At 50.8% G+C, this 26,716-nt stretch overlaps 2 protein-coding genes and 1 long non-coding RNA gene across 3 annotated transcripts; 2 read left to right on the top strand and 1 right to left on the bottom strand.

The window, feature by feature from the left end:
* On the top strand, positions 1–13,758 carry CCNF (cyclin F). Its single transcript, XM_071571299.1, has 17 exons — positions 1–89; positions 1,410–1,564; positions 2,210–2,316; positions 3,043–3,110; positions 3,620–3,813; positions 4,138–4,191; positions 4,730–4,834; positions 5,377–5,454; positions 5,839–5,990; positions 7,498–7,662; positions 8,493–8,616; positions 8,954–9,134; positions 10,661–10,748; positions 11,129–11,228; positions 11,525–11,655; positions 11,835–12,004; positions 12,581–13,758. Exons 1-17 carry the CDS (start codon positions 77–79, stop codon positions 12,976–12,978), a joined length of 2,283 nt encoding a protein of 760 aa, XP_071427400.1. The 5' UTR covers positions 1–76; the 3' UTR covers positions 12,979–13,758.
* On the bottom strand, positions 13,735–22,778 carry VRK3 (VRK serine/threonine kinase 3). Its single transcript, XM_071571303.1, has 12 exons — positions 22,642–22,778; positions 22,261–22,571; positions 20,764–20,816; positions 19,045–19,111; positions 18,234–18,318; positions 17,668–17,770; positions 17,231–17,323; positions 16,893–17,025; positions 16,036–16,156; positions 15,705–15,763; positions 14,938–15,086; positions 13,735–14,310 (listed from the first exon to the last, which is right to left on the bottom strand). The coding sequence occupies exons 1-11, from the start codon at positions 22,761–22,763 to the stop codon at positions 14,938–14,940; spliced, it is 1,296 nt and encodes a 431-aa protein (XP_071427404.1). The 5' UTR covers positions 22,764–22,778; the 3' UTR covers positions 13,735–14,310.
* Positions 21,799–26,716, top strand: LOC139679507 (uncharacterized). Its single transcript, XR_011699203.1, has 5 exons — positions 21,799–21,851; positions 24,870–24,944; positions 25,045–25,146; positions 25,667–25,833; positions 26,546–26,716. It is a non-coding gene; the product is annotated as an uncharacterized lncRNA (long non-coding RNA).

Below are 26,716 nucleotides of genomic sequence, written 5' to 3'. Positions count from 1 at the left end.
GCCGTGCCGCTCGCGCTGACCCGGGCACGGTGCTGTGTCCGCCCGTTTCACGCTCTGTCCCCGCCGACGCGCCGCGATGAAGGCAGGCGGTGAGTGCGGGTCTGCCGCGGGCGCCGCGCTCTCCCGCGCTGAGGGGCGGCCCCGCCGGGCGCGTCCTGAGGGGACTCTGAGGGCGCGGGCTGGAATGGGGGCTCCGAGCCCTGCCCGGGCTGAGGGGCGGGCAGCGGGGGCCGGCCCGGCGACTGCGCGCCCAAATTCGAATGCGGTGCGGGACGGCCCGGCGGGGGCTCGGGGGTCCCGGGGGCTCCGCCGGGGCCGCGGCTGTCCCTGAGCGCCCCGGCCTCGGGATGTGTCTGGAGTGCGGGATAACACGGCAGGCGGCTGTGAGTGTGTGGGGTGCACGTTAATATGCAGGAAACTCCATTCAAAGCTAAGAGAAAGCGGTTTTTACGGCATGGGTGGCCGAGTGTGGCACCGGTTTCCCGCATGAACTGCGCGGTCCGTGTCCTCGGAGATGTTCGAACCCACCTGGACGTGGTCCTGCCCACCCTGGCAGGGCAGTTGGACTGAGTGGCCCCCAGAGCTCCCTTCCAGCCTAAAGCACCCTGATTTTGTGAAGCAACGCAGTGGAGATTAACCTGTGCCATTTCCTGTCTTTGGGAATTGGGTTTTCTCTCCCCCCCGCTGCCCAAGTATCCCCTGCTCCCCAGGCGTTTGGATGCTCAGATAGCCAGAACCGGCATCCCAGTGTAGGAGTCAGATTCGTTTTCATGACAATGATACTGCTGAACATAATACATTTATATGGAGAGAGTATATATATATATATATATAAATAAAATACTATTGTATTGCAAGAATACTCCAAAAGACACAGGCAATGGATCTTCCTTCCATCAGCTCTCATGGCAACAAGTGGCTCCTTGGGCAAATGGGCTTGAGCAGGTTTAATGGGTCTTAACTTTGTAATATCTCTGGTCTCATTCCAGGGGCTGCTGTCAGTTGAGCAGGAAAAGCTGGGGCTTGGGGGAGTTGAATTAAACTCTAGTGGTGCCATTTAAACCCTTTGTCCCTACTGAACAGGGACAGTTAAGGAGGCTGTCACCACTCACCACGCTCACAGGGCTCAGGGCATGGAGGGGCTCTCTGTGAAGAGCATGAGCCACCCCTTCAGAGCCTCTTGGCTTTATTAACCAAACTGAAGGAGCCCCTTACTGTTCTGTGGCTTAATCTGATGGTGTTCTGTGGCACATGCTAAATTTCTCTGGTTAATATATTTGAAGTGTCCTGTGCTGCAGTGAAGAGGAGCTGAAATAAGCACCTGTTTATGTGTGTATATACTCTGCAGTGCCTTCTTTCCTTGTACTATTCCATCACTAACAGAGGTGTCCTGTGTCTTTCTTTTCCAGTGGTTCACTGTAGATGTTCCAGATGTTTTTCTTTCCCTTCAAAACGAAGGATAATAAAACGGCCTCGAGTCCTGACCCTCTTAAACCTACCTGAGGATGTTCTGTTTCATGTCCTCAAAGGCCTCCCTGCTGCTGACATCCTCTCAGTCAGAGCTGTAAGTCTGCTGCTGCTTCCCCTCTGCAGGAACCTCGGCTCAGCTCTGCCTTCAGGAGCCTGGACTGCACATGGAACAGGCTCCTCATGTCACAGTGGGCCTGAGGAAACCCCAAGAGTACTTGCAGGATTAGCTTTTTGCCCTCCTGGTGGCAGTTTGATTTCTCACTGCTGGAGTTTAAGAAGAGTACAGCAGTGTTTGAGAGCTCTGGGCACACATTCTGTGATAAATGTCCTACTGGGTCACTGTGACTGAAGAAATTGGTTTAGTGTCTTTTACCTTGTTACCTGCCTGGTAATTGTTATGATCAACTTGTGGTTAATTAGTTCCTTCTTTAAAATTAGATTGCATTTTTTTCTGTTGGCCCCTTTGTTTTAATAATTCTTATTTTGTGTGATTAATTAGTTATTTCTTTAAAATTAGATTGCATTTTTTTCTGTTGGTCCCTTTGTTTTAATAATTCTTATTTTGTGTGATTAATTAGTTATTTCTTTAAAATTAGATTGCAATTTTTTCTGTTGGTCCCTTTGTTTTAATAATTCTTATTTTGTGTGATTAATTAGTTATTTCTTTAAAATTAGATTGCATTTTTTTCTGTTGGTCCCTTTGTTTTAATAATTCTTGGTTTGTGTTCCCTCCATGCAGGTGCACTCACACCTTAAATACCTTGTGGATAATCATTCCAGTGTCTGGGCACATGCAAGTTTCCAAGACATGTGGCCTTCTCCAAACAACCTGGGGATGTTTGAAAGGTAAACTCTGAGAATGAAATGTGTCTGATCTTGTAGAAAAGGATGTTTGAAAGTAGGTACCCAGTTCTAATGAGTCCTTGGTGTAACTGGGGGATCTGACTTGTACAAAGAGGGGAAGTCTGTGCTTTGGGAGATCAGCAGTGGGTGATTTCAGGTCCAAGCTGGTCACTGCTGTCTCTTTAAACAGAGCAGGGCCTATGGCATACACCAAGGTTAGTCCTCTTTTATGGACATCAAATATTCCATATTGGAATGTAGTTATTAACCAAAACCTGTTCCTGGGGCTTCCATAGGAATGACCAAGTGTGATCAGAGGCTCCAGGGAATAACTTGTGTTTCCAAGTCTGAGCTGGTTGGGTCACTTGTACTGAAAAATGGTGAATTTCAGTAACAAATAAAGTTTGAAAGGGTAACAATAAATATGCTTTGAAAAGATGGAAAATGTCTTTCTATCCATCTGGTTTGAAGGGTTCTATTGGTTTTGTAGTGTCAGAAATTTCTTCAATGGGTTGAAATGCCACAGTAACTGTTTTGCTTCTGACTGTCACTTGGCACATGTTTTCTTTCTGAGCAAGACCACTGTGCACATCAGTCTGAGAGGGAGGGAGGGAGGAGCACAAGGACTTCATGGCTTGATGCATGTCCTTGAGGATACCAGTCCCAAAACGTGCATTCTGCTGTTGGGGATGATTTCAACCTCAAGTACCTTCTCTGTTTGCCATTCAGGGCTGCTGAAAGTGGTAACTTTGAAGCTGCTGTGAAGCTGAGCTTGGCATACCTGTACAATGAAGGCTGTGAGTATGGAAGCTTGTCCTGGGGTGTCTGGGGAACGTGGCATGGCAGAGGGAGCTTCACAGTGCAGTGTTTAACCAGTGGCCACGAAACCACCTGGTGTTCAGTGATGGGATTGTACAGAGCCTGTGAATTCAGGCTTAGGAGTTCTCCTTCCCTGGTGTGATAGATGTGCCAAAAGGGCCTGACAAGTGCCAGAGGACCCTTCTCACACAGAGTCCCAGCAAGGCAGGCTCCTCCACACTGAATTTTTTGTACAGGACTTAACATTACTGTGAGGGTTGGGGTTTGCAAGCCCCTCTGCCTTCATCTTAGTGTTATATGTTTCTAAAGTCTGACTGCACCAAGATTTTTCTTCTGCAATCTCTGTGATTTTTAAGGTGCTAAAAGGAAGACACAGTTTGATCTTTTCCTGATTGTTCCTTGCTCTGTGTCTTGGCCTTGCCATTGTGACCAAGCATTGTGGCATTGTGACAAACTCCACATGATTTCTGACTTTTCTCTGGTTCAGTGTCCATCACAGGCCATGGTCGTGCAGAAGTGAATGGAATAAAGGCATCTCACTACTTCAGCTTGGCAGAGCACCTGAACGTGTGTGCAGTGCCCTTCATCTGGCTGTTCATCCGTCCCCCCTGGTCCTTCACTGGAAGCTGCTGTAAAGCTGTGGTCTATGAGAGCCTCAAAGCAGAGTGTCAGCTCGAGAAGGTCTGCTTTCTTTCTGCCCTTGACTTTTGTGTTATTTTGGAAGAAATACTCTTGTTCCCCCAAGGGGCCTCCTGTGCTCTTGTTGCTTCAATGACTGTGGCTCAGTTATTTTGTTGAATTTATTGCCAAACTACACATGATGTATCCTGAGTGCCAGAGGCCTGTGCTGTCTCTTCTGAGAGGTTCAGTGTGGCCTCAGAGCTCCCAAAACATGGAGAAAAGCAAGGAGGAGGAATGACTGACAGACCAACCCAAACTGTAGTCTGGAATTACTAGCAAGAATTGCCATGGTTCTTTGTTTAACAATATTTACCTTTTCTTCAGGCTCAGAAAGGATCTATTCTCCACAGCCTGGCCAAGGTCTTGAATTTCTTTGAGGTGAGCAGTGTTATTTCTGATGTGATGTTTGGGGTTTGAGTGGTTGGTTTTTTTCTGTGATGTTAATGCTGTTTACCTTGATTAAAAAATAAATCCTCCAGATGCTCTTATAGTCCTCAAGTGGCCCAGGAATTTCTGTTCTCACGAGTTTAATTTACTAGTTGTTTAAAGGAACATTATTAACTTAGTTTATTGGATTGTACAAACAGTGAAATTAATTTTGGCTTAATCATGGGCTTGCAGTGTGTTCAGGTCTCAAAGGAAGCTTTCCAGTTGTAATGCCTAGCATAAAAAAATAAAAAGCCTTCAGTGGCAAGCAAGCCAAAAAGCTTTTTTCTGGCTGAGGAAAAGCACTAATTGCTCCCAGAGCCTGCATCTGCAAATGAGTGAATGTGGGAGCATCCCTCAGAGGCTGAGGGCACTCCCAAGGGATGGGTTCTGCTCACAGCTTTAGCACAGAGCTGTTCTGTACTTTCTGAAGTGTTGAGGCATCCAGTTGTCTGGGCAGGGAAAATACCAGTGTGCCTTTTGCCTTTAGGATGAAGGAAAAAAGAAAGAATCCCTTGAAATGCTTGAAGAATCATCCAGGCAGGGCTGTTTAATCAGCTCCTACCTCCTTTGGGAAAACAACAGAAAGGCTGCTGTAAGTAGTAACTTTTTGTCTTGAAACGACTTTCTCACTGACTTCTGGGCCTCTGTTATATGCAAGGAATGTCCTCAGAAAAAGTTACTGTTCCTGAGCTTACCTTCATAGACAAGGCAAGCACAAAGAACTCTCTGAAATGAGCTTTGGTGTCTGCCTGGGTGTTTGAAGTGAGGAGTTGTAGCTGAGTTGCAGCAGAAGTTGCTTTACACTCGCTCTTCTGAGGGCCTGGGCATGCTGGCCAGTGATCCCAGGGCTCACTGGGGAGCAGGAGGGGGAGGCTCCTGCCCTGCCATTAATAACTCTGCCAAAGCTCTCTTCTTGTAATCCCAAGTGCCAGGACTCATTTCCTGTGAGACCTTGGGCAAGAACTGGAGAAAGGTTCTGAAAAACAGCATTGTCATGACGAGAAACGGGCTGGTTGCTGAAATAATAGATATACCCCCAGGCAGTGTTTTTTCTCTGGATATTGGTACGACAATTCTTCTGTTTGTTGTGTAAAGGCAATGGGTTTTTACATCTGTTTACATTCCTCTCTGTAGATGGCAGATCCTGGCAGATACCTCCAAAGTCTCAGGAAGCTACGAGACTACGCAGCAAAGGGCTGCTGGGAAGCACAGGTAAGGCTGAATTTTCCCAGAAAAATAGTCTTTACTCTGTCCTTTCTGTGCTGCCATTGCAGGTTGAGATTTCTCCTTTTAGAAGCAGAGCCTGCATTGCTGGATGGTGTCAATATGTGCACATGTGTATTACTCTGCACATTCCCCTCTGTGGGAAATGACTGCTCACCTGTGGGAATGAGTAAAGATGCATCTTTTGATGGACTTAAAAGCCTGGCCCCAGATAATGTGTGGGCTCAACATTTAAACCAAACTAGGAACTACAGATTCAAGTAGTTTGTCATGGTCACTGTTTTCAGCAGGAAAGTTAAAAGACATCCTGTGCTGCCTTAGTTTGCATTTGGTAAAATAAACATACTGGGTTTTGTGTCCTCTCTACTACAGATAGCTTTAGCCAAAGCTTGTGGCAATGGAAACCAACTAGGATTAGAAGCAAAGTCTTCCAAGGAAATGGTTTCTCAAATCTTTCAAACTTCTCTTCCTATCAACAAGCAAAGCATCTTCACTGTGCAGAAAGGAATGAATGAAATAATGAGGTAAGAACTCAAATCCAGGAGTCAGGCCACACAGCAGAAACCATTCCCTTTTTCCCTCTACATCTCTGCCTTCCCTCCACAGGTTCTCTAGGCAACCTGTGCCAGGGCCTGCCCACCCTCACAGCCCAGAATTTCTTCCCAATACCCCATCTAACCCTGCCCTCTGGCAAGGGGAAGCCATTCCCCTTTGTCCTGTCTCTCCAAAGTGCCTATCAACTCCCTTTTCCTGAGTAAACACCCATGGCAGAGTCACCTTCCCCTCAGTCCTTTTTCATGACTTCTTTATCCATCCATGGGCAGAGCTTGATATATTCTGTTGCTCTGTCACATGAAGGGCAGCACCAGCACTTCACCCTGCTGGTGTGTCCTTCCCAGCTGTGCTGGTTTAAAGGTAAACTGGAAAGAGAAATGAACCCAACTCGAGAGATTATAAACCAGAGCTACAATTAACTAGAAAGATTACAATAAATACAATGATACAGAGAAAAAACTGGTTTTAACCCACAAAAACAGATGTCTAACCCAGCACCCTGGGGCTCAAACAGAGTGGTGTTTGTCAGCCCCTGTGCTGAGCCCCACATGGGCCCCCTGAGTACAAAGTAAAAGGAAAGGAAAACCTGCTGGTGAGGATGATGCCACAGTCTGGTCAAGAGTGTCAGTCACAGTCTTGTCGAGGTTCTGCTCCTCCTCTGGATCTGAGGAGTGGTACTAGTAGTCTCCAAACCCCAAGATTATAACCCCTCTGGACCAGGTGGGAACGCCCAGTACCTCCCCCAGGGTGGGGAGTTCCACACTGGGTGATCTGACTCGTGAGTCAGGGGGGATTTTGGAATCTTTGATAGTCTAGTCCTTGCATCTGCCTGTTGTGTTAATGGTCCATCAGCAGATATGACTCCTCAGGTGGGGTGTGAAGGTGCTGATGCCTCCCCAGAGGGGAGTTATCACAGCTGAGCCATTGGTGTGAGGACAGTAACACTCCTCTGTCTCACAGGGTCCTTTAACACCCTGTTTTGTAGCCTGAGAGGTCAGGTGTGCCCTGGGCAGCTGCTGCAAATGATCCATTGTTAACAGTCCATCAGAAATGACACAGAAGGTGTAGAATATACCTACATAGCAATAATCTGCTCCCAGCTCTGTGACTAGGACACTAACAAGTACACAACCACCCATGGCAGCATTCCAGCCACACTGAGTTATCCTACCATGGCTCTGGAACTGCAATGAGACCGTGACCCTGTGACTGCACACACATCTCCAGCCCCTCTGTGTTTATTCCCCACACTGAGAGCTGGTGGGCAAGGAGGTGACAGAGATGGCAGGTTTCCTGGGAGGGCTGCAAGAGGATCCACCATAGCCACACACCCACTGGAAGGGCTTGTTCTTCTGGCTCTCACCTTGGGAGGCAGTTCAGGAACACTTGTCATTACTCTGCTTGGCCTGGCTCCTTCCCCAGCTGGATGTGATGCCATGAGCTGTCAGTCCTTATGTGTCTCCCTTCCCTTTCTAGGTACATCCTGGTGGATTGGCTGGTGGAGGTGGCCACCATGAAGGACTTTTCCAGCCTGTGCCTTCACATGACAGTGGGATGTGTGGATCGTTACTTGAAGCTGCGACCTGTGGCTCGTGCTCGGCTCCAGCTTTTGGGAATCGCCTGCATGGTCATTTGCACACGGTGAGGGTTCTGGCTGGTGAACAGAGGGGCTTATTGTGATCATGCAAATTCATTCCTGCAGCTCAAACTTCTCCCTCAACCCATCCCTTGCTGGTAATCCTGGAAAGACTCTTTGGCTTCCCTCTACCTTCACTGCTGTTTAACTGTGTTTACTTACAAACAGTCTCTGTAAATGAGGCACAAAATGCAGTTCCCTGCAGGGTTTTTTTAATATTTAAAAACAAGGTCGTAGTGGTGGGTTGCTCTGAATGCATTCCATCTGCAACTGGAGTCTTTGACACTGTGTTGGCATGAGGAACCCTGAAAGGAATAACTGCAGCAGTGGTGTCCCATAGCTTAGTCTGTTAGGTGAACTGTGTGGTGTGCTGGGAAATTATCCTTCTGTGTCAACATTCTTAATAAATGAAGAATTAGGATCATAGATGGGTTTGGATTGGGAGGGACCTTAAAGACCATCCAGTCCCACCCCCTGCCATGGGCAAGGACACCTTCCATCCACTATTCCAGGTTGCTCCAAGCCCTGTCCAACCCGGCCTTGGACACTCCCAGGGATGGAGCAGCCACAGCTTCTCTGGCAACCTGTGCCAGGGCCTCATCACCCTCACAGGGGAGAATTTCTTCCATACTAGGAAGAACATTCCAAAAAAGATTCTAGTAGGTGTTTCCAGCTTACAGGTGAAATAAATGAAGTGCTGCAGTTCTTTCTTTCTTGGTCTGCCTGGGAAAGTACCTTGTGCAGTTGTTAAACTGTGGTCATGTTGGGTGCATTTGTCTGCCATAGGTGCACAAATTCTGCTGGGGCTGACTGTTAATATTATTTAATGTTGCAGTTTCATCAGCAAAGAGATGCTGACGATACGGGAAGCTGTGTGGCTGACAGACAACTCCTACAAATATGAGGAGTTGGTCAGAATGATGGGTGAGATCATCTCTGCCCTGGAAGGAAAGATAAGGGTGAGTTTGGAAAGTGGATGGAGTATTTCCCTCTCTGGGCTGCTGCTCAGGTCAGGCTGTAACAGTTCTTACCTAAAGAGTTAGGGGTTTGTCAGTGTGCTCAGTGAGTTGTGGAGCCTGTGCTTGTTTCAGAGCATACAGATACAGAACCCTCTGCCTTCTGTAGAAATTAAAACTTCAGTTTTAAGAGGCCATTTATTCTCTCACTGGCAAAGGTTTCAATGTAGTAGTTAAAAAGAAAAAACACAAACCCAAAATCCAGCATCTCCTGTAAACAACTGTTCTGAATCCTTTGTGCATTTAGAACAACCAGCCTCTGTTCTCCTTTCTGCACTAGATACCCACCATTTTGGACTACAAAGAAGTTCTGTCAAGCATAGTCCTGCTGGAGAGAAGAACTCTGCACCTTTACAGCTTCATCTGTGAGCTGTCCCTCCTGAACACGAGCCTCAGTGTGTATTCCCCAGCCCAGCTGGCTGCTGCTGCACTGCTGCTGGCCAGGATACTGCACAGCCAGGGTGAGGAACCTGGCCTGGAGTGGAGCTGCAGCACCATGTGCCAGTCTGCCTGCTCTATGTAGGGAGATTTTGGGAGTGTTTTCAGGTGTTAGTTTGTCTTGAGGCAAGATGTTCCAATCACCTGCCTGGGGAGGGGATGGAAATAAGGGGGATGGGTATAAGACTTCAGGACAAAGAGTTGAGTTCAGCCTGTTTGTCTGTATTGGGCCACTAAGTTGATTAGAAGGATGGAGCACCTCTTGTGAGGAAGGACTGAGGGAACTGGGTGTGCTGGTTTGAAGGTGAACCAGCAGGGGAAATGAACTCACCACGAGAGAGATTATAAGTCAGAGCTAAAATTTAATAATAATATTACAATAACAACACTGACACACAAGGGAAATTGCTTTCAACTCACAATACCCCAGCAGTATAACCCAGTGTCCTGGGGCACAAACCCAAGGGGGTTTGTTTGCCCTTGTGCTGAGACCCCTGTGGTTCCCCCAAGTCCAGAGCAAAAGGAAAAGAAAAACCTGTTGGTGCAGGCGAGGGCTGTGGTCTGGGCAAGAGCGGGGATCTCCTGCTGTCGAGGTCCTGCTGCTGCTCTGGATCCAACAAGAAGTTTCCGAGGTCTTCTTACCCACCACTTATGTACCCTCAGGGAGCTCTCAGTCCCTCCCCCTGGGCGGGGACTCACCCAATGGGTGATTAACTCTGGGAGCCAGGGGGTGTTGAACTGTTGATGGCCAATTAGCAGCTCCGCCCCCCCCTCAGGCTGGGTGTGAAGGTGATAATGGCTCCCTGGGCAGCTGCTGCTAATGGCCCATTGTCCTTGGGGAATGAATAGAGGGGGTAGAATACACAGCTTTGATCACCCCCACACAGGGTTAGCTGGTCCCTCCTGCTGAACTAGGACACTGGGATTATTCACCTGGAGAAGAGAAGGCTCTGGGGAGACCTGAGAGCCCCTTACAGTGCCTGAAGAGGCTCCAGGAGAGCTGGAGAGGGACTTGGGACAAGGGACAGGACAAAGGGGAATAGGCTTCCCCCTGCCAGAGGGCAGGGGTTGGTGGGATATTGGCAAGGAATTGTTCCCTGTGAGGGTGGGCAGGCCCTGGCACAGGTTTCCCAGAGAAGCTGTGGCTGCCCCATCCCTGGAAGTGTCCAAGGGCAGGTTGGACAGGGCTTGGAGCAACTTGGCCTGGTGGAAGTTGTCCCTGCCCATGGCAGGGGTGGCACTGGATGGGCTTTGAGGTCACTCACTCCTAACCCAAACCAGTCTGTGATTCTATTTTACCTCTTACTAACTGTGTTGCACTGGGGTATTAGCATCAAACTATGCAAGATTTGTGTTTAAATGAGGCTGAGATTTCCATCCTTGGCTAGAATTTCAGTTTCACCTCTCCTTGAAGCCAGTTGTGAACTTGAATGAACTATGGAGAGGCATAAGTTTGTAAAGATCTTCATCTTTATCCCATTTTAAAAAGAGCTGACACTGAACTTCATGAATATGTAATTCAATACAAGCATATGTATCCCTCCTGCAGCACACCCCTGGACCCCCCAGCTGTCCGAGTGCACTGGTTTCTCTCTTGAAGACCTCATGCCCTGCGTGCTGAGCCTCCACCAAAAGTGGTAATGCTTTGGGGACTCTTGGGGGGACACAAGGACTTGGCTTGCAGCTCTTGCAGATGTGCTGCACCTGCACAGTCAGCCCTTCCCAGTGAAGGAGGAGCCTTTGGGAAACTGCCTTGATTCTCCCACAAGGCACTAAGGCCCCTTGCAGGGCCAGCTGTTGTATTTTTCCCAGCTGGTCTGGGCCGGGGTCACAAAACAGGACCAGAAAAGGAATGGAATGCCCATATGCTTAGAACCAAATGTCCTGGCTAAGCTGCTGAAACACCAACTCCCTTAGCACAGCACTGAGGGGGACAGAAAGTGCCTAAACTGGCAGGTTTCCTAGTATTGTTTCATAGAATCCCTTCTAAGATTGGGGTTTCAACCTTTCTTCCCAGCTTCCATGATGATGTCCCAAAGGATTACAGGCAGGTGTCCCTCATGGCAGTGAAACAGCGCTTTGAGGATGAGCGTTATGAAGAAATAGGCAAAGAGCAGGTGGGTGAGCTGGGTCTGCATCTGCTTCTGACAGCAGGGCTGCCCCAGGGCAGGGAGTGGGGAACTGCAGGGAATGGGAAAGGGGTTCTAACTTCAGACCTCTGGAGCACAAATATCTGAAATGGTAGTTTAAAACTTGATCCGCAGACTCGAACTGCTCTTTGAGTACCTTTAGGAAGAACTTGCTGGGATAGATTTCTCTTAGAAAATAAATACCTCCTTCTGGCTGTTTAGTCCTTCTGGGAACCTGCTGGTCTAATTCTTACTGGCTCTTTGATTTCCCCGCCCCACCTCAGGTGATGAGTTACAGCCAGCTCTGCTCAGCTCTGGGTGTGAAACAGGAAGACCCAGAGCCCAGTCCCTTGCATAGGAATGTGGTGGAAATTCAGACTTTCCTCAGCTCTCCCTCTGGAAAGAGAGCTAAAAGGTGAGTGTCACTCATGGCTGGGAGAGGCTTGGGCTTATCTTCAGAGCCTCTCTGGTACCCTGAGGTTTCATTCTTAAACACAATCAATTTTCCTGTCATTACTTGGAGATATCTCTTAAAAGAACTGGAAAATAAGACTTGGCTTTTCACATGTGACCTGTGGATTGTTTTGCCCACAGGAGGAGGGAAGACAGCATTGAGGATGACAGGGGCAGCTTTGTGACCACACCCACAGCAGAGCTGTCCTCCCAGGAGGAAAGTCTGCTGGACAACTTTCTTGACTGGAGTTTAGATTCCTGCTCTGGTTATGAAGGTGATCAGGAAAGTGAAGGCGAGAGAGAAGGAGATGGTGAGCAGTTTATTCTCCTTATGAAAAGCAGCCAAGAAGTTTAAAGCTGTCTTTTCATCTTTGCTTAAAACTGTTTCTCAGGCACCAGATGCCTGAAGTTTCAGCTGAAGACCAGTTGGAAAAACTTCCTCTTTGCTCGTGGTTTTAATTGTTAAACTATCTCAGAGGTATCTATCTTGTTTCTCTGCACTGCTTCAGAACATGGTGAGGGCTTTTGTAGCTGCTCAGCATTTCAAAGTGAGGCTGTTTGCAGTGCACCAACTGTGATGAGTGACCCGCTGTGTTAGAAACACTAATTAGCTGATGGTTTTTGCTGACTGGGCCTGGCTGCTGGTTTTCTAAATAGCTCTTACACCTTAACTCTAAGTACTTTTAGATCTAAATAGATCTTAGTCCAAATAGTCTGAGGGATGAGAAGATACTGTGTTAAAAGAGGCTGAACTTGGAAGTTTGCCCTATGTGTGTGAGCAGACAGAAGAAGGTGGACACTCATGCTTTGCTTTGTTCTGCTTGGTTCTGTGTTGAGTGCTGCTTGGTGCTGGATTTGGGCACACCTTTCTCTCTCCCCCCCTGCAGTGACCAGTCCCAGTGGGATCCTGGATGTGACTGTGCTCTACCTGGACCCTGCAGAGCACTGTGGGCAGGACTCCAGTGATGATGACGGCCCAGTCAGGGACTGGGATGTGCCTGCGGCGCCCCGGGGGGACACGAAGCTGCCAGGGGAGTATCTCACCCCAAGGAATGCCAAGCCAGAGGGGAGCTCAGGCTACTCCTCTGTCAACAGTGCCAGTCCCACATCTTCTGTTGGAGGCAGCCCTGGAGTTCCCCCCAAACCTACCTCAGCACTGCCCCACGGCAGCGCCACAAACAGGGAGTTGTCCCAGCCCCACGACCTGCACAGGAGGCAAGTCAAGCGAAAAAACATGGCAGAACACACTGAAGAGAGGCTGAACTTGGGCTTCGTAAGCCTCTAATTTCTTCATGCTTTTAACTTTTCCAGGATTCCTGGAAGCCATGCTTCTGTTGCAGTCATACAGGGATGATAGTGAATATTGTAAATACCTCCAAAAAAACAACCCCCTTACCCTCAGCCTTATCTATCCTGTGATTCTGTAGCTCACATCTGGGCTCTTTCCTCCCTTTACAGCTGCCTTTTTACATGTCCCCTACTGTCTGATCCTCTGCTAAGGTTCTGCTCCCACTATGAAATTTTTGAACCCACTTTTGTCATCCCTCTTAAAGAACTGTCCTGTCCCTTGCTTCCTCTGAGGCCTGGCACTAGGAAATGAATTGACATAGGTTCTCAAGTTTCTGAATGTAACACTAGGAATTCTTCCATGTGAAAGACCTTTTTAGAGGTTGTGCTGCCTTTTTATTCTGGCCAGGTCTCCCTCAACTCCCCTCTTCTGTCTATGGCATTTGCTGCACTGATACAAGGTTTTTATTGAAAAAACCCAGAGGTAAATGAAGGCTCACTGCAGGTCTGAGCTGCTCTCTTACCTACCTCTCACATGGTTTAAACCTCATTTGCCTTTTCTCTTGTTGCCATGTTTTCCTCATCTGAAAATTCCTTCTGTGCCTTAACACATAGTGAACATTGGAATACCAAGGTACAAGACTTCCAGGAGGTGTCACTGAAGTTAACACTGGAACTGGACTCCAGGACTTTTTAGAAGTTACTGTGGCATTGGCAACAGTTCTGATACACACAGTGTAGTGAGTTTTTATTGACCAATTGTTTTTATAAAATTGTTTTCTTAGAGGTGGCTCCTTTTCCTTCCCCTCATTCACTGGCCTGGAGAACTGCTGGGCTGGTTGGGGTGAGGTTGGGTTTAGCTGTGAGCTGAGTTCTGATGGTTAAGTTGCAATGGCACTGCCTGAAATTATTTACATGAAAACCACAGGGAGCTCAAACCACACTCACAACGCTACAGCAGCCCCAGAAAGGCCAAGGCCTTAAATGCACCAAATAACCAACAGCAGCCTTGGGGTTTTGTCCACAAAGTTTACTAAAAAACTATGTTCTGCCATTGCAGTTTTAAAAAAAGAAAAAAGTCCCTGATTTAATTTCTCTGCTCCAGGTGCCTCCACTGCAGTTCTCCAGCTCCTGCTTCCCCTGACTTGCCATGCAGGAGTGTCTTCACATTAACTTGGTACAGCAGCACCTCGAACTTCAACACTGGGTCACATTAAAATGGGAAAAAAGCACTTAAAAATCACATTCTAAAACTGGTAGAAGTTAAATGTGTGTGGGAAAGGCCTCACTGCAGAAAGCTCTGAACTCTTCCTGTGCATGTTCTCTTGATCTGAAAGAAAAAAAGAGAAGGGGAAGATTAATCAGTTCAATTCCTTCCCAGGAAGAGGGAATTGAGTGATGAGGAGCTGGCTCTGTGTTTCTGTTGCTGAATGCAGGGGCCTTGGCTGATGCAGCCCTGCACTCAAACCAGGTTTGGCTCCATACCAAGCCTTTTTCTTGGAGGTGCCTCATGTCTAAAACAACAGCTGTGCTTGAGAGACACCACTGCCTCAGGGCTGAGGCTCTAAAACCAGAGCTACACTCTGCTTTCTGAAAGGGAATAGCAAAAGGTATAGCCCAGAGCCTCAATTCTCTTAAAAAAAAAAATCACCAGATTGCATGAGTCTGTATTTTGTTATGACCTCCACAGCCCTGGAGACCCTTCAGCCTTTGCTTTATTAATCCTTGTTGTATTCCTTCAAGGACAACTATTTTCAGAAAAAAATTGAGGAAACACAGGCATTGTCTACTACTGATCTGGTCTGGTGATGGGGAATGGTATGTCAGGAGGAGCAGGTTGGTGTCACCTGGAGAGCTGTCACAGACCAGGCTGCTCTGTCCTCTCCTTCCCGTGGCACTGCAGGGCACAGGGGACAGATGCCAGCTCTGTGCTGCCATCCCAGCTCCTGGCACTCACCTAGGGCACCACCTGGACATCAATGGAGTCATAAGCTGAAGTTTTCATCTTCTCCAGGGGCTTCTTGAAGAGCTGCCGCAGGGCCCCATAGTCAGGCTTCTCCTCGTACTCCAGAGCCAGCACTCGCTCCAGGTAGCTCTGTAGAGCCTCTACAAAGCAAGAGATGTCACACCTGGAGCAGCACAGCAACTCCAGCTGCCACCTGGCCACCTGCTCAGCCTGCAGCTCACCCACCCACCCTGGGCAGCTGCTCAGAGAGGGAAACCAAACCAAGGCGCATGCTGAGCTCAAAGACAGGGTCACAGACTTGGAGAATAAAATAGAATCACAGGATGGTTTGTGTTGGAAGGGACCTTAAAGCTCATCCAGTTCCACCCCCTGCCATGGGTAGGGACACCTCCCACCAGCCCAGGCTGCTCCAAGACCTGTCCAACCTGGCCCATTTCCAGGGATGGGGCAGCCACAGCTTTGGGCAAGAGAATGAGGTGGGGAAATGACCTCTAGTCCCAAATACTGTATTTTTAAACCCACCAGAACACCTGTCTCTTCAGCAAGGCTCATGAAACAAGACCATGGGAGGCAGCCCTCCTTGTTTTGCTATACAGAAAACAAGGAATTTGTTCCCAGCCTGACCACCAGTCCATGCAATGCATGGCCACCATCTCCACCAGAAGCCTTCCCTGACCAGCACCCCAGCACAGAGAAGGTTCTGGCTTCAGGTACAGCCAATCCCCTGAGTCCCACTGCCACCAAGGGCAAACCCATACCTGGAATGGATCTCTGCCTGAAGCACAGTCGGAGAAGGCACATCACATCCTCTCTGTACCTGGAATAGCAGAGTGCTGTCAGGAGACAAGTAGTGGACCAGGCACCCGAGCACGTGGCTCTGGCAACAGGAACACAAAACCCCAGAAAGGCTGAATTCAGATGGCCACACTGAATTGAGTGGAACTTGGGGTTCATCAAACACCCTTGGGCCAGGCTCAGCCTTGGGATTTACCCGGTCCCAACAGTGTTTTGGGACTGAGGAATTTCACTCACAAAACCTCCCTCGCTGCTTTCTGCTGACTCTCCAAAGGAGCAGATGATTTCTCCTACCTTTCCTTCTGCTCCACCACAGCTTCTACTTTGTCCAGCACATTAGACCAAGGCAAGAAGCCACAGAGCCATTTCAGAAGACAGTAGCCCAGAGATTCCAAGTCACTTCGGCGAGATGGTCCTGATGGGAAGAGACAACTCATGTCACGAAGGGCGAAAGTAAAGAAACCCAAGAGCTCCATTAGGATGTGGTCTGGGATGTCAATACCTGTGGGAGCCTGCTAACTCCCACAGCTGAGGAATCAACACCCAGCCTCTAGAGGAAGATTTGCTGAACAGTCACATCCCAGCCAGGAGAGGGACCAGCTAATTTGGAATGGGCTGCCCAGGGCAGTGGTGGAGTCCCCATCACAGGAAGGATTTAAAAGCTGTGTGGATGTGGCACTTGTGGACGTGGGTTAGTGGTGGCCTTGGCAGTCCTAGGTTTACAGTTGGTCTCAATGATCTTAAAGGTCTTTTCCAACCAAAATGACTTTAGGATTTAAATGCCTTTCCAGCTCTCATTGCTTCAAGGTCAGAGCAGAGCCTGCTGCAAATCTGTTTTGGGCAGGGATCCAGCCTGGCTTCAAACTGATCCCTGCTAAGCCAGCACGAAGGGCCCTGTTCTCTATTCCTCACACGCCTGTAGCAGCCAAGTTCCAGATGGAGCAGGAACATCCCTGCTGCAGTCACTGAGTGACCTGGAGAGGCAGAGCAGCCCAGAGAGAGGCAGGAGTGAAGAGCCTAAATAGGAACGTGTTTCCTGGTGCATGTGAATGCCTGGAAAGCAGCAGTGACAGCCCTGCCAGCAGGGAGCCCCAGCTCCAGGGAGTGCTGCCACAGGAACAGCTCCAGCGAGGTCAGGAACCCAGACCCACCTGCACCTTTGTGGCTGTCCAGGCTGATGAACTCCACGGTGCCCTCGTGAGGGGTCCTGCTGCCCTCCCGCCGCGCCACGTGCTTCCCCCCAGGGCAGTACCGGAACGCAAAGCAATAGCCTGCCAGGGTCACCTGCAGCACAGCAAGAGCTCACACCTGACCGTGGGTGGGGTCAGTTCTGCTCAGTGTAGCCCCCAGCCCTGACCACAGCACTGTGTGAGCCCTGCCCACACTGCTCTGCTGCCCTGCCCGGCCCAGGGGCCTGGGGCTTGCCCTATCCCATTTCCCAAGCCCACCTCCACTCCCACTCCCTGCCAGCACTGCTCCTGCTCCCCACCTGTGTGAGGTCTGCTGGGTTCAGATAGATGTTCTCAGCAGTGATGTCCCCGTGCACATACTCATTCTCATGGATGAACTCCAGGCAGTCCAGCTGGGAATAAATAGAGGGGAGTCCATCAGACCGCCCCAGGCTCCTGCAGCACCCTGGCTAACACTGAGCTGGACCCTCCCCAGCTCCCTGCAGGCACGTGGAGGAGCACTAAAAGCTCTAAGTTCACAGCCTCTAAGTTCAAAGTCTCTCATTTCTCCTTACCCCAAATTCCTTCAAGGTGATACAACACTCCAAAGATGATACTCAAGTTTACAAGGCTCAAGAGGTGCTACTTCGAGACGCCAGGCAAGCCCATGGAGCAGCCTGAAAACACCTCTGAAAAATCTGCAAGTTACAGACCTTTGCTGAACAGGTCTCTTAGGAAGAACTGGCTCTCCACATACCAGGCGGACTGCAATCTGAAAAGCTGCCTTCTCCCTCAGCACGTTCAAGCCATCACTCAGCACCGACTGAAGAGTTTGCCCCAAGTCAGAGAACACCAAAAACCTACAAAAGAAAAGGGCTTTGCATGTGGCAGCACCCACCTGGTTTCAAAACCCTGCAACAGACACCGGTCAAGCAACCCATTAGATCCCACTTCGACTCCAAGCTGACCTGGGCAAACATTTTTGGTAAGACAAAACTTCTTACAAAGGAGACAGATGTGCTGGACTTGTGTTGCAGATACACAGCCTGAGTCTCCTTTTTGTACTGGGTTTAAAGGGTCAGAATAAGGTGTCTCCTGGTCTGAGGGGCAGCAGCAGCAAAAGCAGTTACTTCACCAGCAACATAAGGACTGAACAAAACAGGACAACAAGGCAAAGCAAAGCATTTAATAAATGATACAGGAGCAGTGCATACAGTCAGGAGCCCAGGGCACAATGACAAATGGACTAACAGACAGGAGGGGGAGAGGGAAAGCTCATGAAGTGGCCCAAGAGCTCAGCTGTACCCTTGGCTGTCTCCTCACCTGTAGCTGTCTGCATGCAGTCCAAAGCCAACACAATTGGGGATGCCCAGCAAAGGCACAGAGTGCCACTTCTTCCACTTCTCCACTGCAGGGAGAGAGAACAGGACACAGGGCAGCAGATGCTGCTGAGTTGCTCCAGGAGGAAGGAGGAGCTCATTCAGAGATGCTCCTCTTCTAAAGGTCTGATCTGCCTTGGGCAGGTGACAGCCAGAAGCCTCTCTCATCCTGATTATGTCCCTGGAATTCCAGCATGATGTGTGGGGGTATGTTAATGCACATAGCACTGCAGAGCAAGAATGGGACAGGGAATACCAGAGCAAGCTAAGGGATTGTACAGGGCTAGGGAAAACAAGGAAAGGGGAGGCAGAGTGGGATGGAGAAGCAGATTTTTGCAGTCCTCCCAAAAATGCAGGTTTGACATGAACTCCTCCATCACCTCTGCCCACACTCTCTGGGCAGCTTTGCTCTTGCTCAAGTTTTGGGGTCAATGGAGTCAATACCAGAGAGCAGCTGACAGAACTGCCCGTGGAAGGGGCACAGGACAGAGTGAGCCAAGGTGGGTCAGGCTGCAGGGCTGGACAGCTCCCTGGGACATCAACACAGAGTGGGTAGAGCAAGAAAGCTTCTAAATGCCAATACTGCTGTGTCCTACAGCACACACTGCTGGGAGAGCTGGCTCTTGACTGAACTTCTCAGCACTAACCAAGCAGGTAAGGAGTTTGTCCTGGCCTGGCCTTCTAAGAGACTCAGGGAACTGATGAGAGAGGGATGCCAGTTGTCCTTAGTCCCTGCTCTCCCAAGAAGCACCAACCTGTGCCTGCTTTGGCAGCTCTCTGGAAGAAATTCTGCTCATTGTAGATCCTCCCATCTTTGGCATCCTAAGGGGAACAGGAAGGAGGAGTGTTAGTTCTGCCACACACATCCTGCTGGAAAGGGCAACTTGGGCAAGATTGCTACAGGACCTTCACTAAACATTTTAAAGAAAGGACCAACCCCCCTAAAAAATTAACAGAGCTGAGAACAGAGGTCAAGTGTTTTGGTTCACTATTTAATGCTGCCCTAACAGCCACATAAACTCTGAGCATCAGCACAGAAGAGGGGAGTGGCTGTCTCAGGTGGGGCCTTTCCAGCAGTCCCATTTACAGCTGTCTGTGGGTTAAGGACAACCAGGCACTGCAGCCCATCTGGCAGCCTGGAGCGAGCCCTAAGGGGAGCCAGAGGTGACCTTCTTAGTCACAGCAGAGATGAGGGCATTCCTGCAAACAGGCAAGTCTCAACAGAGAGCTGTAACACTTCATTCTTGCTGTCAGAAAGTGAGACAAGTTAAAATGTCTGTATTTGTGATATTTAAGATACTGGTGTCATCGAGTGACCTCAAATGCACATTGTTTACACTCAGTATGAATCTGTTTGTCTACACACACAGTCGACACACAGGTAACTCAGGACAGCTGCTATTATGGACAGGAGGAAGCAGCAGTGTTGTATGTTAGCTGGTTTGATACCAAACTGCATGATCAGCAGCCTCCAGACAACAGAGACCACATCCCAGAGGACATTTCACTCTGCACCTTGCCTGGTGAGCCCATCTGAGCCAGCAAACCCCTGGGCCAAAATGCTCTCTTGTGCCTTATCATATTCCACAGTACTCTGCAGCCTCAAGGGCTGGGCTGTGGCATCAGGAAAAATGCCAAAAGGTGCAAAACAGGAGCTGGGAGTATTGCCTACAGAAGTGATTACAATTTCTCTCCTACTGGTTCCAGTTTTGTGGCACTTGGCTGTCTTCCCTCATCAACACTGTATTCCTTCTCCATCCTCTTACATGTCTCCTCTGACAAAAGGCAGAGTGATTAATCAAGTGCCTGCAAGACCCCCCAGCACTGGCCCTCCCACAGACCAGCAAAGCCCAAGAGCCACAGCAGACAAGAGAAGTCTTTCTGCTCTGTTTTGTGAGCTACTGAGAATCAATCCACTGAATTTCTACCACAAAACAGCTATTACTGGAAATAACACGTTTCTGGAGAACCCAAGGTGTTGAGAAGTGCCTGGAACGCTGGCTCAGAACTCCAACTATAATTCCTATTTGATTTAAAAGTGCTCTGGCTTTATGGAGTGTCTCCATGCTGGCCTGTCACACTGCCTCAGCACAGCACCAAAGTCCAAGCCCTCCAGTTTCCCCAGACCTCAGCCATACAGGAGAAAGGCTGGTCTGACATTCCTGAATCAAGGTCTTCACCTCACACCACCCAGTTCCGTTCTGGAGGTTACTGAGCCTGCTGGATCAAAGTGGCAACTTTCTGTGATTAAGGCTTTTGGGTTATTTTAATCCTCATATCTATTTCCTTAACATCTTTAGTGGAAGAGGCAACTTGTACTGAACTCCAAACAACACCCTCAGGCTACATCCATCCCCTGAGCTACAAGGGGCCTCTGTGACCACTCCCTCCGAATTCCCTGGACACTCCCAGCCAAACAGGTCGGGACACAGTACTCTATGCACTATTCCTTACCCAAACAGATCAAAACTCACAAGTTTGAGGGAGTAGCTTTGCTTTTGAGGACAGGCTCCAGATGCTGACTGTGCTGTGGAAGGATGGAACAGATGTGGTTACAGGAGCATGGAAATGAGGTTCTGCATCATTATATGCAGCCTGTGCAGCTGGATTTACTCATCCTCTGCTTCTTACACGTGGGCTTTGCAAAGCATCCTCTGCGACAGGGCCTTCCAAGATCACTACAAAACAAAGTCTTACCTTGCTCCAGGAGCTCAGCACCCTGACATGCTGCGAGTGCAGTTCTGCTTAAGTCACAGAAGCATCTGGGCATGGCTACAGTGCTGGGGGGCTTTGAGGGGTATGTAAAGAACAGATCATTAGTGGAACCTCAAAGGCACCCCCGAGTTCATTTGCTGAGCATTCCCTCCAGCTCACTCTGTGGTTTGGCAGGTCTGTAGGAGATGCCAAAGTCCCTCTGCTCCGTGTGGATGTTAGAGTTGTATGTGGCCTCCCTTCTCCAAAAAGATTTGCACCCACGACTTGGCCTTGGGGCAGTTCCTCTTCTCCTGCTCTTAGACCAAGTGCTAATACACAGGTCACCCCAAACTTTCATCTATAAAAAGACCCTGCGCTGTTGATTTTCACTTTCATCACATCTTTTTAAAAACATAGATGGATGCTCAGACTTTGTTATGCACCAACTTAACTAAGGAAAAATAAAGTAAAGCCAAATATGAGGCAAAACTTGGTAACGGAGGAAATTCCTCCCATACAGTTTCCAAGTTAGCAACACAAAATAAGATCAGAAACTCCCCTTTGGAGAGACTAGACTGGAGAGAAAAGATCAGCAGTCACTAAACGGCTGAGAAGCAGCCCACATGACAGAGCTGCTTCCTTTTATCCCTCAAAGCAGGCTGAGAATACAAAACTGGCATTTAGTGGATACTGACACCACCTACAACACGGAACTCCTGCCCAGTGCTGCCAGCAATTAGGGTTTGGACTTAAAAAAACAGAGAGAGGAAGTGTGGCCCCAAATGATAGGCATTTCCTCCTAACGGAGCAGCCAGGCCTTGGCTCGGTCTTGTATCAGTGCCAGAATCGCTGATGGGTGGATACCCAGGTAGGGAATGGCATCAAGCTGTGTCAGGGCAGGGTCAGGTTGGATCTCAGAAAAGGTTGTTCCCCCAGAGGGTGGTGGGCACTGACCAGGCTCCCCAGGGCAGTGGGCACGGCCCCAAGGCTGCCAGAGCTCCAGGAGTGTTTGGACAATGTGACAGGGACAGGGTAGGATGTTGGGGTGCCTGTGCAGGGGCAACAGCTGGACTGGATGATCCTTGTGGGTCTCTTCCCACTCCGGGTAGTCTATAAATGCCGGACCCTGCAGGGCTGTGGGTCGCTGCCAGCCCAGCACACACCCCACTGTCACCCTCTCTGCGGCTCTGGGGGTTTAGGGTCGTCCCGACAGCCCCGCCGGCCCCGAACCCACAGCGGGCACAGGTACCCCCTCCCCGCCCCGGGCCCCACCGCACCTTCGTACACCAGCCCGCAGCCTCCCTGCTCCAGCAGCCGCCGCAGCCGCCACCGCCGCCCGCCCTGGTCCGCCAGCACCGTGTCCGGCGGCAGCGGCGCGGCCGGGCCGGGCCGGGGCTTGCGGGGCGAGCGGGGCCCGCGCGGGGCGGCCCGCGGGGAGGGCGAGGCGGCGGGGCCGGGGGCGGGCGGCGGGGCCGCGGGCTCGGGGCGCTGCTCCTCGGGTGGCGCGGGCAGCCTCCCGCCGCAGGCCGGGCAGAAGCGGAACGCGGGCTCCACGGCGAGCCCGCACTGCGGGCAGAACCGGCCGGGCCTGCGGGACACGGAGAGCGTCAGCGCCCGCCCGCCCCGCGCCCGACCACGCCCCGCGCCCCGCTCCGCACCTCGGGAAGCCTCCGGACACCTCCGCCCGCGGCTGCTCCGCTGGCGCTGTCACTGGCGCTGTCACTGGCGCTGTCCCTGTGCCGGGCCCTCGCCCCCGGCCCCGCCGCCCGCGGCCCGGCATGGCCCGGCCCGCCAACACCGCCCCGCGCATGCGCCGGCAACGGCCCGGGAGGCAACGGGGCTGGGAGGGGACGGGGGGGGCGTGAGAGGGGACATGGGAGTGAGAGGGGGCAGCGGGGGCTGAGGGGACATGGCGGTGTGTGAGGGAACAGCGGGGTCTGAGGGGACATGGCGGTGTGTGAGGGAACAGCGGGGTCTGAGGGGACAGCAGGACACTGAGGGGACATGGCGGTGAGAGGGGACAGCGGGGAGTGAGGGGACAGTGGGTTCTGAGGGGACAGCAGTGTGTGAGGGAACAGCGGGGTCTGCACTGAGGGGACATGGCGGTGTGAAAGGACACGGCCTTGTGAGGGGACATGGGGGTGAGAGGGGACAGCAGGACATTGAGAGGACATCGGGCTGTGAAGGGACACCGGGGCAGAGAGGGGACATGGGAGTGGGGGGGGATAGCGGGATGTGAGGGGACACCGGGGCTCTGAGGGGTGTCTGAAGGGATACTGGAGCTCTGAAGGGACGCTGGGGCTCTGAGGGGTCTCTGAGGGGGACACTGGAGCTCTGGGGGGACACTGGAGCTCTGGGGGGGACACCGGAGCTCTGGGGGGACACTGGAGCTCTGGGGGGGACACCGGAGCTCTGGGGAGACACTGGAGCTCTGGGGAGACATGGGAGCTCGGGGGGGACGCGGGGTCTCTGAGGGGCCCCCCGGTGGTGCCGCGGCCCACGGGCTGTCCCGGCCGTGCCGAGCAGGTCAGGCTGTCCGGTCCGGGACGGGGTCGGGGTCCGGGCCGGGGAAGAAGCCGCCCAGGTGGGGCCGGCGGGGCCTCGCGGGTCCCCTCGGGCCGTGCCTTCCGCCCCGGGTGTTTGCTCGTTACTACGAAAAGCCCCCAGAAACCTGTGTAGGAGCAGCCTTGGGACTGCGGGACAGGCACTCTCAGGTTAATGAATTAATGTGTGGTACAGGGCTGGAACGAGTTAACTGCATTGTGTTTGCCTCTGTATCCCTTCCCTTTTGTACATTCTACATCTATAAACCTCAAGCAGGCACCAATCTATCTCCATGAAAGAGGTATGGGTGGACTTAAGCCTTTCCCTTAAGGTGGGCTGAGATCAGGGTTTGCCTGGGAAAGGTGCCAGGCCCCTGAGCCCTCCCAGCAAGGAGTAGCAGGGCCAGTGGGGCCCTGGAGTTTCCTGTCCCACAGAATATCTCACACATGACAATGCTGTTTTCAAAGCCTGTCCCAGTGACCCATCGAACAGCACAGTGTGGGGGGTGAGCAGGAGTGAGTGGGATCTGGAAGGTGACTGCTCGTACCATGGAGAGATGAGTAGAGCAGTTGCTCCCACCAAAGTTTAGCAGAAAGCAAGAGTGAGCAGCGGTGGAGGCAACACGAAATAACACCTGGGCTGTGACCTCCCTGACTGAGCCCACCATGAAGCTCCAGGACTTGGAAAAAGCATCTCCAGATGGGGTATCCTCCTCAGATCTTGCCCTGCTGCAGGCTGGTCACCCCATCCCAATTGCTCCAAATGCCAGGGGGTTTTCCTAACATTCACTAAGCACACAACGGAAGTCTCAGCAAAGCCAGAACTTTGCCATATGACTCTGGGAAGTTTGACACGTTTTCATGGAATCGATTGGGTTGGAAAAGGCCTCTGAGATCATCAAGTCCAACCCTTGGTCCAATTCCAGTCCCTTTACCAGATCATGGCACTCAGTGCCACGGCCAATCTCACTTTAAAAACCTCCAGGGATGGGGAATCCACCCCCTCTCTGGGCAGCCCATTCCAATCCCTGAGCACTCTCTCTGCAAAGAAGTTTTTCCTGATCTCCTACTTCAATTTCCCCTGGCAGAGCTTGAGCCCATCGTGCCCCCTTGTCCTATTGCTGAGTGCCTGGGAGAAGAGACCAACCCCCACCTGGCCAGAACTTCCCTTCAGATTGGTTTCTGCAGCCCGTTGCTGGGTTTGTTTTGAATCACCTGGACATTATCAGGAGCAACAGAGCAGGCTGGGGGGGCTCAGTCTGGAGGCTGCTCCCATTCTTCCCCACCACATCCACTGGACATTGTGCTCCACAGTCACTCTTTTCTTTCCTCTGGCGTTGCAGGTGGCAGCAGGGCTGTGCTGAATTGCCTCACATGCACATCCTCTTCAGTTCTAGTTATTCCCACACTCCATGCAGGTACAGATGCAATTCCTTTGTTAACCAAAGCACCCCCCTCAGATTTTTTGTCAGAAAACAAGTGGCCCTTTGTTAGACTGGTTTGAATTTACCTTTACAGGCTGGTGGTGTTTTGTCTTCCCCAAGATCATTGTCCCAAAGCTCTCTGCAGTGACTGGTGGCTCAGCTGGGAATGCCTTGGACCAGCAGTTAAGCCTTGCAGGTAGCATTTTATCTTTTTTTAACTTTTCAAAGCAGTTAATTCATGATCATAGCTCTATCATTTCATTGGTGGTTGCCTGGGGAACAGTGATCACGACCTGATTACATTCACTTTGGGCAGAGAAGAATCCACTCAGTAACCAGAAATACAATGTGCTTTAAAAAGGCAAACCCAATAATGACAAGAAAAAACTTGGAAAAAACAATGATGGGAAAAGGCAGACAAAATTGTGGAAAAATCCTTAGCATTTGTTTCAAGAGTCACCAAGCCAGCATCAGAGAAGAGAAACACTCACCCTACTTCAGTGGTGGATTGAAAACTAATAATTAGCAATAAAAAAGAAAGCCATAATAAATGGATGAAAAGGGAAATAATTGCCAATTTTCTCCATTTCATAACTGGTAATTTGCATCAGCAGGGTGAGCTGGGTGCCTGCAGTCACTCCACAGGGAATTGTGTCTGTGGCATTGCACCCCCTACCTGGTCTCAGCAGGAATTTGCTCCCTCTTTCCTGCCTCAGGCACTGAGAACCGGCCAGGATTTTGGGCTGCAGAGGAGTCTGGTTGCTGGAGAGCCTCTGGAGAGCAGGATGGAGCCGATCCTGAGGTCAAGCTCTAGTGCTTTGAACCTTCAGGCTCTCAATTCCCACATGAGCATGTGAGGAGCCCCCACCCCAGAGGTGCTCAGGTACTGCTGGTGTCCCAAAGGGCTGTCAGGGGATCCAGGAGAAGGGAAGGATTTGGGGAGCACCTGGCGCTGGTCCCTGGGGCAGTGCCACAAGGCTGGGGTGCCCAGCACAGCTCAGCAGGGTAAGACCAGGGTGGGGAGACCTGGGCCCAGCCAAAGGCTTAGTCAGAGCCAGCAACAGGGATCTTATCCTTGTCCTCTTCAGCCAGGAGTGGCCTGGGAGCACCCTGGACTTTCCACAGCTCCAGCAAACCAACTGCCCCTGTTCCCTTTGGATTCATTTCCATACTGGATGCCCACAGCAGAGTCAGTCTCCCACAGCGTGCTCAGGCAGCATTTGAGCAGTGCTTCCCATTGGTCTGAGCCAGTTCCAGCCCTGTGCTGTTCCTCTCAGCTCTGCCCTAGGGGATGAAAATACTTCTTTCGTTTCCCACTCAGTGACCCTTTACAGGCCCCTCCCCTGCCAGGCTTCGACCTGCACCCAGCCTGTCTCCCACTGAGAATACACTTTAATGTCCTGAAGAGCTTCTGGAGAGAGATTTTGTCCAAGCTTTGCAAAAACTGTTGTTTATATTTGATCTGATCCCTCATTATTTACATATTCCATGTCATTCTAGCAAGATTTCCCTCCTCCAATCTGCGCCAGACGCTGCCTCAGCATTGCATGTTCTTTCATACAGGTTCTAACACCATGTCTCCTTCTGTCCTCCAGCATATTTGATTGGTACCAAAGCCAGGTTTAAGAGCCCAGGCTTTCCTGGATCCTGTGGAATCCTGCTTAGAAATCAGCCTTTGCCACCTCCCCTCTGGTGCTGGGAGGGTCAGGGACCTGCTGCCTGTGTCCTGCCACAGGGAATGCCCCGAGCACGTGCCAGCCCAGTGG

This window comes from Pithys albifrons, chromosome 16 (genome assembly GCF_047495875.1).
Source record: "Pithys albifrons albifrons isolate INPA30051 chromosome 16, PitAlb_v1, whole genome shotgun sequence".
Lineage (NCBI taxonomy): Eukaryota > Metazoa > Chordata > Aves > Passeriformes > Thamnophilidae > Pithys > Pithys albifrons.
The sequence above is the reverse complement of the archived record's forward strand: the minus strand, read 5'-3'. Positions and strand labels throughout refer to the sequence as shown.